The following is a 14,271-nucleotide window of genomic DNA, read 5'->3' on the forward strand; positions in this document are numbered from 1 at the left end:
ATCTCTACAAGAGCAGGGACATGTGAGAGTGACTACAGACTGCTGTCTGAGGGAACAGCAGAATTTCAAAGAGCATGTGTAATTTTTAGGTCAAAGGGTGTACGTATTTTAAGTTATGATGAATCTCGTCCAATTGTCTATTTTTTAAAAAATTGTATACTCCCCGATGTAACATATTAACACATTCTTAAAGAAGCATCTTGTTTCTTTTCATCATCAAACTGGATAGTAACCGTGTCTTTTAAATCTTTTTTGATATGGTGGACAATTTTCTTAATTTGCAGTTTGTCCATTTTGGTCAGGCTGAGCATCTTTCATTTATTATTCATTTCTATGTGTTTTTGGTAAATTATTTATGTGATTTGCAATCTTTCTATAGACCATCAGCCATTATTCTACAAATATTTTCTTCCTTGTGGTTTGCTTTTTGATTTTACTATCAAAATTTTTGGCATACATATTTTAAAACTTTTACGCAATTTACCAATTATTTTCATTCAAGGAGTTTTGTGTCACTCTTAATGGCCTTCATCACTTGTTCATCCATATTTCTAAAGCACTGAAAGTTCAAAGGCTTTTAATGTTTCATCTAACTTACAGTTAAGGCCGGAGGTAAGATCCAGCTTTAAAAAGCAACAAAACAATGTCTAGCTGGTTGTTCGTGGGCCATTAATCATCCTTTTGTCTGGCCCCTCTCAACTGATTTGCCATGCTCATATTATAATAAATCAGATTTCCATAGATACTTGGATCTGTTTTGTGACCCATTGTTTTACTCACCTATTTTGGCACCGATATCACATTGTTAATGACTAGAACTTTGTTTAATGCCTTTTAGGCTAATAACCTCTGGCTAATAACCTCTCCACCCCCACGTTTTCAGAAGTTTCCTCTTTTTTCCTACATTTTTTTTCAAATTAATTTTAGAATAGATTTTTCTCCCAAATCGATTCAAAAATCCTACTGGGACTTTGAGAAGCTATTAGAATTACATATTACTTTGGCAAGAACTATACTTTAAAATAAAAAAAAAATACTGCAATTTCCATCTAAGAAGTAAATTTGTTCAAATTTTCATGTCCTTCAATATTTACAACTTTCTTCATGTCTTATACATTTCTTAAGTTCTTCCTATTTTTTTTTTGTTGTTGTTGCCCATTAGCTGTGTCCTACAAATTTAACATTGTTGTATTTTCATCACATTCAATGTATTTAGTTTTGAGACTTCCTTGTCTCATCGATTGTTTAAGTTTTTGGAGATTTTGCTGTTATCTTTTTGTTATTTCTAGCTTGATACCATTTTAGTCAGAGAATCTAGTCTACAATTTTAACTCTTTAAAAATCTCTCAAGGTTCATCTTATGGCCCAGAACATGGTCTACCTTGGTAAATGTTCAGTGGGCAAGAAAAAAAGACTGTGTCCTGTTGTTGAGTGGTGTGTTCTATCAGTGTCAGATTCTGTTGGTTGATGGTATCATATAGTTTTTCTATATTCCTGATGATTTTGTATCTAGTAGTTGTATCAATTGTTGAGAGAGGGGTACTGAAGTCTCCAACTATGTGGATTTCTCCTTTCAATTTTTACTAAATGTATTTTGAAGCTCTTTTGTTTGATACATAAACCTTTATGATTGTTGTGTTGAACAGAACATTTTATTAATATGCAATATCCGTCTTTGTCCTAGGTCTGGGCTAATTTTTAGAAGTAGAGATAATCGGGTATCTTTTCTTTTTGATACAGTGTATCTGGAGTGAGGCCTGGAAATTTGCATTTTAACACACTTCCTGGATTATTTTTATAATCAGGTGTTATTCAGAATTCTTGCTTGTAAACTATATAAATTGACTTTGGTTGTCTTAGGTAGAAAGGAGTTTATTTGAAGAATATCCAGTAACACTTACTGGATTGTTGGAGTCTTAAGAAGCAGAACCCTATACGCCGCTAGGGAGCCAAAAAGACAAAGCAGTTGTTCTCCCCGATCCTAGCTGGTGGAACAGTTTATGTGCTAAACTCAACCCATCAGGGTTCCACATGACCTAGGACTTTGAACCTGGTGCAAAGGATGTGAGCTAGAGCTAGTTAGAATTCATTTTGGTGGTGGCGAGAATTTTGGTGTCCAGTAACAGAGTGGTAGCAATGGCAGAATTTAGACACATGCCTAACTATGGCATGATTTGGTCACGATTCTGGCTGCCTAGTCTCTTTGGGTTTACACCCTTTTCTGAACGTTTTCTCTCATCAATCTATCCATCCACACATATAAACGTGTATGTTTAGAGTTATATATTTATACAAACTCCTGTTGGGGGAAAACTTATTTTGAGAAATAAAATCAGAATATAGTACCTATTATTTGCTGGTCAACTATAAAATAGTTAACGATGCTAATGTCATGGGTTCTCTTGCATGACAAGTGGACAAGTGGAATTATCTACTGTTCTGGAAGACAGTAGGCCCTACACAAGGATGGACTTTCAATATTGTATCTTAGGGAACCTAAGTGGTGGTGAAAGTACTACACTGTGTGTCAGGGACCTGTATGTGACTTTGGACAAGTAGTCACTTCGCTCTGACTCTAGGCTCATCTGTAAAGTGAGGAGGTTGGCCTAGACCAGATGGTTTCTAGGCCTCTCCAAACTGCAGTATTCTGTAACTCTAGAATACTGTTGTTCCTTAACCACTTCAGTTAACCATTTTTGTGAGGTCAGTTGACAACTACCAAGAGCCTGGCTTTTCGCTAACTTTGGACGCAGTCCTGGGGAAACTCACATGTGAGATGGAGTGTCTGAACTAGCCATTATTAGGGTGAGAAGATCCATGTATACAGTGTGGCAGAAATCTATTCTTACTGTGGAAAAATGGTCATCGAACAGAAAGTTTTGATTGTTACACATGAAGATAATGAATAGACGAGCACGTTATCTTTTCAGAGACTCTTAGTACGTCGCTTCCAAAAAAACTTTCTCCTGGTTCATCTTATCAGCACTGAAGAGGGAAAATGGATGTTTGGCAGAGACGGTATTGCATGAAATAAGAGGGTCTGAAGTTAAGCTGAACTGGTATGAGAGGGGGTGGGAAAACAGGCAGACCTCCCATCTTCCCCATTACTCTGGAGATGCCCGAGGGGGTGTGTGCAGACAGATGCCTCAGGTGGCCAGCACATGGTAATACCAGTCCCAATTCATGGAGGAATCCCACAACATGCCTACGGCAGCCTGGCCCAAATACAAAATAGATCTAAGATGTCGAGAATGCACAGTTTACAGAGTGGCTGCAAAGCATCTTCATTTATGGATTTGGTGTGGTGAATCCTTATTTTCCCTTTGACAAAAGGATCAGTTTAGAAGTGAAAGGGATACAATAAATTGTCATTCTTTGTGACTTGCAGGTTCTCATGAGCACATCATTGCTGGGGGCCCTGTGTCTTTTCTCATCTGTCTGTGTCATATGTGCCATTTCTGCATTCACTCTTCCCATTGAGACCAAAGGACGGGCCCTACAGGTAAGTGATGTAGAGATCTCTTAAGTATTCTCAACTACCACCTTTTGAACAAAGGAAATGAACTCGGGGAGAGTACAGAAATCCTTTTAAGCAGACATGATATTCAAGTGTGTGCTAATGTCCGTTTAGTGTGTTCCAACAGAAAAACTAGGGGTATCCATTTTCCCGCATGAACTTTGAGCAGCACCAAAATTAAAGTAACCAATTACCTATTTCAATCCTCTGCTTCCTGTTAAAGTTGTAACTTGATAAGGAGACTAGAGTTAATGACAGAGGCCTCAGCATTCTACCCTTCCCACTTTTCCATCTGGATGTGAGCACTGCCGCGGATACTGGTGGCTTCAGTGCTGTACCAGCTGTCAGTCTGCAGACACTGACTGCTTACTGTTTTGCAAAGTATAGAAAAAAAGAAGGACCCCAAAGTGTAAGGTATGCTCCTAGGAGCAAAGATGTAGAAGACGAGGCCTCTTCTAGTTACACCCTTATCACTGAAGTTTTCCTGTCTTAAACTAAAAGCTTGCTGCTGGTATGTAAGGGTGTGTACGTGTGTGCATGGGGGCGGGGGAGAGCAGTTAGGGTTAGGTATAGTTTGGTTGGTTTCAAGCTGCTACCTCTAAATGAGGCTGTGGAGAGTCATGATGCTTCTTGGCTGAATATGACTTGCCCTCTGTCCCATATCCTATTCATGGTAAACCATAGACACACTGGTATTGATGTTGGTACAGATGCATTTTACTCTAAGTCGCTGTAAGGAAGGCACTACTGAGTAAAGGAAAAAAAAACAAACCAGTCTTGATTTTTTTTCTCAGATCCAAAATGTGCTATTCTATTTTTTAAAAATCCTAGCTTATCTTTAAAATAATGTGCATTTTAATCACAGATTGGATAACCTCTCATGTAATTACGAATTTAGGGATTTGTTTAGATTCCATACTTGGAAAGGTGATCCATTCATGGAATGCCTAAAGGCAGAGACTGAACCAGATGATTCATACGATTCCTTTTAATATTATATAAAGGGATTGGCACACCCTTCGTACAAATGAGGAAACTAAGGCAAAGTTGAGGAACCTGTATAATGGAACATGCTAGTATGTAGTGAACTGGAATTTAAATCAGATTGCAAAATTAAGTGGTGCTTAATCTTATGCCAATCTCCCATGCTTATTTAGTAGCAGTACATATAAAAGGAAACAGATTATAATGTGCCCTGTAGGTGTCCAAGTCAAGTCATATTCAATTAAAAGGGACCGTTCTTTCTGTTGACCGGGACTTGGTTTTAGCATTGTGGCGAAATAATTTGACATGCCTATTTATAGGCGTTTTAAATATAATTTCCTTACAACTTTAACATGTATGTTAAATAAATGCAATTGTGTGGGCACAAAGTCCTTGTCAGCGCTGCCACTCAATGGCTATATAGTATGTCATTGGGCAAATCTTAAGAGTGTGTATCTCAATGGCTATATAGTATGTCATTGGGCAAATCTTAAGAGTGTGAGCACTTAATGTATGAACCTATCTAGTGACTGAAACTATAAGGCTTCTAGAAATGTTTAAAACATGACAAAAAACTTTAAGTTCCTTCCAACAACGTAGACACAGCCTCCCAATGATTTGGATGAGCCAACCTGGTTAATAGTTTAATAGTGGTGATTCTTTTAGAATTACTCTACGAAACTCATTTTATTCAGACGGGTGTCAGATAGTTTACTTCTAGGAGTTTTATGGTTTCAGGCCCGACATTTGTCTTTAACCCATTTTGAGTTTATTTTTGTATATGGTTTAAGAGTGGTGTAGTTTTCCAAGCACCACTGAAGAGACTGTCGTTACTCCAGTGTACTTTTTTACCTCTTTTCATAGATTAGTTGACCATATAGGTGAGGGTTTCTGGCTCTCTCTGTGTCTGTTTTTGTGCCAGTACCGTGCCATCTTGATTACTAAAGCTTTGCAGTATAGTGTGAGATTCAGGGAGCGTGATACCTCCAACTTTGTTCTTTTTCAAGACTGTTTTGGCTATGTGAGGTCTTTTGTGGTTCCATATAAATTTTAGGGTTATTTGTTCTAGTTCTGACATTGGTATTTTGATGAGTATTGCACTGAGACTATAAATTGCTCTGGGTAATATGGTCATTTTAACAATACTAATCCTTCCTATCCATGAGCACAGTATGTCCTTTCATTTATTTGTGTCCTCTTTGATTTAAGGTTATTCCTAGGTATTTTATTCTTTTTGATGCAATTGTGAATGGGACTGTTTTCTTCATCTCTCCTGACTGTTTAGTGTACAGGGACATGACAGATTTCTGTATATTAATTTTGTATCCGGCTACTTTACCAAATTCTTTTATTCTATTTTTTGGTGGATTCTTTAGGGAACAACCTGATAAACTTAAGAGGTTATTTATGTGATTGTTTCCTGAATGATGTCTACATTACACTAGAATAACTGAATTATAAAGCTATCATTGCATTGTCAGGTACACAAAGGTAAATTCCTTACAAGTTTATTAATGATTAATGAGCTGTCCATTACGAGTTTCTAGTGCCAGACAGCTGTGAATCAGACTTTTTAAAATAAATGTATTAATCTATTCTTTCTTTTTCCAGCAAATTAAATGAAAACCTGCAAGCCGATGTTTACCAGAGAAGAAAAATTGCATTTTATCTTCATAAAGAGCTGTGGCATATTTTTAAAAATCTGGTTTTATCTCTGTATGCTACTTGGTAATTAAGGCACACAAGGATAAGGTGGGTTAACTGCATACTGATCTCTTCCTAAGAGCCAATGTTAGAGAACTTTTGTAAAATATACTTTAAGATTGGAAAGGTATGTAAGACAGGTAGGAGAAAGGTGGCTTTTCTTCCTTGACATCAATTCTGTTAATCTTTAAATGAATGATTAGACTGAAATTTTGTAGCTAAAACAAGAATTTGGGGTGGTAACATTAAGGCTTTCAAAACAGTCATCACATTCACAATATAAATTAGCATAGTTATTTAAATTATAGCCTCCACAGTTTATTAATGAAAATTGCTTATTCATAAAATATGCAATATGCTTAAATTAGTATGAGTCTTATTTATAATTACCAAGAAGCTGGGGAGAACTTTTTCCTTGGCATTGTTTCTACTCTAATTTCATTAATTTACAGGGGAATCTTTGATTCCCATGATATGATAAAAAAAAAATTAAGAGTGCAGCAAGCCCTTGTAATTGTTTGCCCTCTGTTGAACAAGTACTGCAGGCATGGCCTCACGCCTGTGAACGCCACAGTGTACCAGGTGAGGGACCCTGTGGAAACACCCAAGACTTATTGTGGACCCCAAGGTGGGGCTCACCTGCTCTTACCCCCATTCTGCAGTGGAAAAAAGAACTCACTACAACCACAACACTAGCAAACTGTGTGTATGAGAGAGTTTATACCTATTTCAATAAGGGTGCAAATCACTCCTGGCCCAGATGGCTTTTCTCTAAAGGGCCAGACAGTAAATAGTCTAAGCTTTGTGAACTACATATAATGTCACTCCTCCACCCATGCCTGAACAAGCCTTTAAAAATGTAAAAAAAAAAAACTTAGCTCTGAAGCTGCATGAAAGCAGGCCATAGGATGAATTTGGCCAACTGGGTATAGTTTTGTTGAAATAAATACTAGGCCCAAGACGAAAACCATTCCTGCCTGGGGTGCCACATCACCAAACTGAAACTTAAATGCCCCTGTACGTGCTCTGCTTGACCAAAAGTGCACCATAACCAGCTCTGTGCTTGCTTCCTTATTTATCTTTCTCTCCCATGTTGCAGTTCTCTGGACCCCTGGAAAAGCAGACTGCCTGCTTCAGTGTTAAATCAAGACAATTTAGTTGATAAAAACAAACTTTTAAAATCATTTTTAACAGATCTTGGCAACAAGGATGGGATCCAGAGCTGACTGCTAACGGCCTGCGGGATGAGACACACAGGTGAGGAACCCTTTGAGTTCACTGTTCCTCTCATCGAAACCGAGGGCCGTGGGTAAGTCACTCTCGGATTTGAGCTTCACTCCCGAGTATACCTCTCCAATCCAAACACTATTTAAAAAATATACTGTTCCCAGACAGGTTCAGGGGTCCTTAAAAACTATATTGGGAGTCCACAACAAGTGGTAGCTGTTAGAGAATTCATAGAGCCGTGAGGTAAGTCCATAGCATAAACTAAATCAGACTATTAAAAGCCATTTAAGATATCTAGCACTAAAGACATCTTTCCACGAAAGAAATAATTGATCTATTGCTAATAGGAATCTCAGCAGCCAAAGCTGAAAAACTGGTGGGCGTGGGTCAAGCACTTAACTTAGATTTAGGTGGTGAGGGCTCTAAGTCTTCTGTGCTAGGATAAATTAGAGTGACACTAAGTCACCTGCCAACCTCAAGAAAAATTCTATGCAACGAGGTACACTGTAAAACACCACATAGTCCCAAACCAGTGGCATATCCCTCTTTAGAACTGATCTTGCTCCAAGAAACCTAAGGCTTAGCTAAAGAAATAGGATCCTCAAGCTTCAAAGATTACAGTGCTCCACTTTCTGATGCACCTGTTTATGTATCAGTACTGTGATTCTGAAAGCTGTAGGTATCTATAAAAATGGCAAAATCTTAGTAAAACACTCTAAAATTACAATGGCCCTTATGGGAGAATGTTCTAAGATAGTTCAAGAAGTGCACTTGAAAGTAAGGGTTCCCAACTCAGCAACCAGAATGGACTATCTATTAGTTGGTATGCAGAAGACCCCAAAGGCTTCAAAATTCCAAAATAGCATCAGATTCATGGCAAAAGGCTAATGAAAAATTAAAGACATAAGAAATACCTAAAATAAGACCATAAGACTGATATGACCCCTACTGCCCTCTAGCGTCCTTTACTGAGGACTCAGTCCGCTAATACTCTACCTGAATTGTCTTCCCACTCAGAAGAGACCATGAAAGTCCACCTAGTGGCCTTACAACTCTAAGACAACACTTGAGCCTCCACCGTTGCATCCTCCTAGGGGGTCCGTCATCAAAATACTGGAACACTAGAAACAAGTCCATAACAACTTCAACCCTCGTATCTCAAAGGAGGGCCCTTCCCAGGGTTAAAGTGACTCTGAGACATCCTCCAGTAATGTTATCAGTGATTCCCTAAATATCTAAGGAGAAACTAGATGTCAGAGCTACACCCTTTGAACTCTACTCACTCTGCGGCCTTTAGACGGGCTCCTGGGAAAATTAGCAGAAGCTGGTGAAGAGTGAGAATTTGTACCAAAGTCAGCTCTCCTGGTCTGTAGTGCCTGGTCAAAGAGGAAACATGAGACAAAAACCAAATGGATATAAAAGTCGTAGAATGTCTGTGGTCAAGCTGGCTAAGATTAGAATGGATTTAAGTTTTTAAAAAAATGAGTTTAATATCAAAAGTACTGGTGCAACATTTTCTTAAAAGCCTTTATTTACAATTTAAGTAATCTGCCTGGAAAACAAAGATTTTGTGTCTTACCAAAATAATTTACTGTGCTTCCTGTTGTCTTTATCAGGTTTTTGATTTCTTAAGAAAATCCAGTCTCAATATTCAAAGAGCTAAAAGGTGTTTTTTAAATCGACTATGTATCCTCTAATTTGCTTCAGTCACATTGGTTAGATGAATATTTTTGACAAAATTCCCTCAAAATCTGTTAGTTCAAGGTGTTTTCTCTCCTCATACAGTTGACCCCTGCCCCTGTGCAGTCAAAAATCTATGTATACTTTTGATCCCCCCAAAACTTTACTAACAGCCTACCGTTGACCAGAAATCTTACCGAAAACAGATGAACACATATCTTGTATGTTATGTATATTATGTTGTATTCTTAAAATAAACCTAGAGAAAACACATTTGATATTTATTGAAAAAATATCTGTGTATAAGTGGATCCATGCAGTTCAAACCCATGTTGTTCAACAGTCAACTGTAAAAAGAGATATATTAAACCCATTAAGCTTGATATGTTAAATTATATAGGAAGCACAAATAAATGATGTTTAAGCTTCCTACGGTATATCTGTATGGGTATAGGTTAAATGTTCCAGAAACTGTATGAAATTCCTAAAAATGTGGTATATCCCAATATGTTATAATTCCAGTTATCTTAAAATATGTCACAGAAAACATTTCCTTGTTAATTCCATTATAATGTACTCTCTTGAGACCTTTAACTATGAACATTTTTAAGTCTTTTGTCATTTATAGAGTTACTGTTGTACTCTGATCCTTCTGAAATGAGATTCATGGAAAAGACCCTACTGTGTACTTCTGACCACTAGCAGAACTGCCTACTTTCAAGGTATCAAACCGTGGGTGAATATTTTATAACCGAAGAAGGCTCTACCTGACATCTGGTCCTTGGTAAACAATACAGAGAGACCTAAAAATCTGACTAGGAAGAGAAGTAACCATCATGGAGGTAGATGGCTTCCTCCCAAGACATCAGATCAAGGAATGATTTCTCCATTCCTTCTTTGACCATCCTTTTCCCAATTTTTACACCATGAAGATCTTTATGATTCTTTTGCCTATTGTCTACCTTTTGCCTTCCCCTAGCCTGGCAAGATAATGCCACTGTTCATGAGCCTCAGGCCATTGCAAAGAAGGGTAATCCAACACACACACTTCTCCCTGACTTCCAATGCCTTAACTTCTCTGGAAAAAGGCTGCTGGTTAAACACTTCTGAGAAAGTGAAGATACAGATGCATGAAATGAACAAATAGGACGATTGGCTTACAGAAGTATCTCTCTCTTTGGGATCACTTCTTAACTTGATTTTAGTTAGTTTGGAATATAGGAACCCTGGCTCAGGAGCATACTCCAAACCATGGACATTATCTTTTGCTAATGATTATCGTCTACCTAATACGCTGTATTCTTTCAAAAGTTTCAAGTCATGTGGGCAGCCACTGACCAACCAATTGACCATTTCTCAAATTGGAATGACAAAAGAACTGAAGAGCATAATCAGCTCCAAGAACATGGGCCTGACACCATCTCTTCTGAATATTACACTGAGGGTCACACTAAGACTTTTTTCTTTTTTAAATCAAACCTCTTGGTCAAGAGTATGACCAAAAGGAGAGGGAGCGCTACTGAAATTTCCAGGTCCAAGATAAAGTCCCTCCTGCCTGGGGTACATCAGCAAACCGAAACTTAAAAAACTCCTGTTCCTGTAAATTCTGTTTGACCAGAAACACACTATAACCCTCCAGTCCCCAGTTGCCAAGCCAGCTCTATACTTATTTTCTTGTTCTTTATTTTTTACCCTATATAAAAGCTGCCTGCCTTTTGCCCCATGTTACAGCTCTCTGGACTCCTTGGGAAAGTAGACTGCCTGCTTCAGTGTTAAATAAAGTTTGTTTTTAGCACCTGTTTGATTTAATCTTTTTTAACAGATTAGACACATCTTAATCTTGGCTACACCTGTAGGGTTCGCTAGATAACCCACCACAAATCATAACTGAAAATCCCAAAGCTGACTTCCAGTCAAGATGCAGGAGTAGGTAAATGTTATACTCACCTCCTCCCATGACATCAAAATTACAACTAAATTATAGAGTAACCCAAGGACTAGCTGATCAAAAGTCCTATAAGGATATAAAGCAGCAGCCATGATGAGGCTAGTAGGAGGAGTGGAGGAGTGAAATGGTTGGGTCACATATACATGGTGTAGCAAGTAAAAATCGGGAGGGTTATCTCTGTCCTATGTAAACAAGGAGGGAGGTTTCCTAACCCTACACCCAGCTCCCCAGCCTGAGGCACCAGTGCCCAAGAGAGGAATCCTCAACATTTGGCTGTGAAAACCAGCAAGGATTGTGTCCGGCTGAGAGGGAGGGCTGCTGCACTCCCAGATATTTCTCTTGCTGTGCATGGACTCACTCTGGGCTCCACCGTGGGGGCAGCAGCTCAAAAAGTGCCAGGGACATAAGGAGAGGAACTGAAGGGGCTGGAGGGGTGGGGTCAGGGTGGCACTCTCCAGAAAGGGGCAGTTTACCAGATATGGAATTCAAAATACTGGTTATAAGGAAGCTCAATGAACTTAAAAATAGATGAACTCAGTGATAACTGCCAGAGAGATATAAACCATAAAAAAGAACCAGTCAGAAATAAATACCATAAAATAAATGAATATATCACAGGAAAACAACTGATTAGATAAAGCAGAAGACTGAATCAGCAATCTGCAACACAAGATAGTGAAAAACAACAGGAACATGAGACTAGTTTAAGGGACCTTTGGGACAACATCAAGTGTACCAACATTTGCCTCACAGGGGAACCAGAAGGGAAGACAGCCTACTCAAACAGTCGACGAGAACTTCCCAAACCTATGGAAAGAACTAGATCTTTGAATCCAAGAAGCAAACAGAACATTTATCTCAATCCACAAAGGCCTTCTCCAAGGCACATTATATTAAAACTGTCTAAAGTTAATGACAAAGAATTCTCAAGGTGGCCAGGAATAAGCTGAGGGAATTTCCACCACAGTGGAAATGCATTACAGTAAATACTGAAGAGGAATAATCTACACAAAACAAAAAGAGAAAAAGCTACAAACCTGTGAGTAAGATGACTATCAGAAGCAGGAAGCTGTAACTGTTATTCAGAATAGGATATTATATGCTTAAATATTACACAACAGTTAAAAGCGATTAGAAACATTTAAGAAAAAAGAAGACAATAGCTGCAACAACTTAAGAATGAACTCAGAATAAATACGGATAATTTAAGACAACAAAAACAACAGGGGAGGGGCTAACTATCTGCATTTGCAAAGGGGAAAGGAGTTAAGACACATGCAGAAGAAAAAGGACTACTATATATATAAAACTTTCTTTTACATAAACTTAATGGTAACCACACACCAAAAATCCAGAACTGAGACACATAACAAAAAGAGAGGAAAGAGGGAAAAGTCATAGAACACCGTGAAACTAAAATAATCGAAATACAAGGGCAAAGAAATGGAGACACCGAGCTACCAGAAAACAAAATAGAAAAAGATATATCTCGCAAATGGAGATGTAAAGAAACTGGAGAAGCAATACTTGTATCAGACAAAACACACTTTAAAACAAAGGCTGTAGCAAGAGACAAGTACATTTCATAATAATAAAGGGATCAATCCAATAGGATACAACTCTTGTAAATATCTACACACCTAACGTAAGAGCAACTAAATATATAAAAGTGTATAAAAAATATTGATGGACATGGAGGGAAAGACTGACAGTAACACAATAGTAGGAGACTTTAACACCCAATTGACGTCAATGGATAGATCATCCAGACAGAAAATCAACAAGGAAACAGTGGCCTTAAATGACACATTAGACAGATGGATTTAATTGATATTTTTAAGACATTTCATCCCAATGCAGCATAATATACATTCTTCTCAAGTGCACATTGAACGTTTTCCAGAATAGGCCACATGTTAGGCCACAAGAAAACAATTCTTGATAAATTTAAGAAGACTCAAATCATATCAAGCATACTGTTTAATCATAATGGTATGAAAGTAAAAATCAATTACAAGAAAACTGAAAAACACACAAACACTTGGAGGCTAAGTAACACGATACTAAACAGTGAATGGGTTAATATAAGATCAAAGAAGAAATAAAAAGATATTTGGAGAAAAATGAAAGTGAACCAAAATCTGTGGGATACAGCTAAAGCAGTTCTAAGAGGGAAATTTATAGCAGCATAGGTCTATCAAGAAACAATAAAAATCTCACATAAACAATCTAACTATACACCTAAAGGAACTAGAAAAAGAATAAACAAAGCCCAAAGGAAGGAAATAATAAAGATTAGAGTGGAAATCAAATAGTTAAAAAAAATAGAAACGGTCAATTAAAGAGCTGGTTTTTTGAAAATATAAACAAAACTGACAAACTTTTAGCCATATTCATCAAGAAAAAGAGGGCCCAAATAAATAAAATCAGAAATAATGAGAAGTGGCAACCACACCATAGAAATACAAATGATCATAAGAAAATACAATGAACAATTATATGCCAACAAATTGTACCACCTGGAAGAAAGAGATAAATTTCTAGAAATGTACAATCTTCCAAGGATGAATTAGGAAAAAACAGAAAATATGACCAGACTGATAATACTAACGAATTGAATTCAGTAATCAAAAAATTCCCAATAAATAAAAGCCCTGAACCAATCAGATGGCTTCACAGATCAAGTTCACCAAACATTCAAAGAAGAATTAATACCTATATTTCTCAAACTATTCCAAAAAAATTGAAGGACAGGTCCCAAACTTTACAAGACCAGCATTACTCTGATACCAAAAACAGACACTCCAAAAAAAAAAAAAAAAAAAGATTGGCTAATATCTCCAATGAATAGATGCAAAAACACTTCAACAAAATGTTAGCAATCCAAATTCAGAAATACACTAAAAAGATCATACATCAGGATCAAATAGGATTTATTCCTGGGATGTAAGGCTGGTCAATATCCACAAATCAACTAAAGTCATGCAGTCCATAAACAAAATGAATGAAGAAAAATCATATGATCACGTCAATAAGTGCGGAAAAAGCATTTGAGAAAATACAGCATCCATTTATGATAAAAACTCTTTAAGTGGGAATAGTGGCAACAAACCTCCACATAATAAAGGCTATATACAACGAACCTACAGCTAACATACTCAATGGCTAAAAGCTAAAAGCATTTTCCTTAAGATCAGGAATAAGAAAAATG

The 14,271-nt window shown here is 37.4% G+C and overlaps 1 protein-coding gene across 2 annotated transcripts in view; it reads left to right on the top strand.

Moving 5' to 3' along the window:
- SVOPL (SVOP like) overlaps positions 1 to 13,281 on the top strand; it is a 62,663-nt gene extending 49,382 nt beyond the window's left edge. The window contains exons 15-16 of one of the 2 annotated variants that reach the window (XM_006910486.3): positions 3,389 to 3,502; positions 6,113 to 13,281. In XM_006910486.3, the coding sequence (XP_006910548.1) occupies positions 3,389 to 3,502; positions 6,113 to 6,124 (126 nt within the window). In that variant the 3' untranslated portion in view covers positions 6,125 to 13,281. Of the gene's footprint in view, positions 1 to 3,388; positions 6,062 to 6,112 lie in introns of those variants that run through there. The other variant, XM_025045967.1, reaches the window with a different exon arrangement.
- Positions 13,282 to 14,271: the final 990 nt, after the last annotated feature.

This window comes from Pteropus alecto, unplaced genomic scaffold (assembly GCF_000325575.1).
Source record: "Pteropus alecto unplaced genomic scaffold, ASM32557v1 scaffold22, whole genome shotgun sequence".
In the NCBI taxonomy this organism is placed as follows: Eukaryota; Metazoa; Chordata; class Mammalia; order Chiroptera; family Pteropodidae; genus Pteropus; species Pteropus alecto.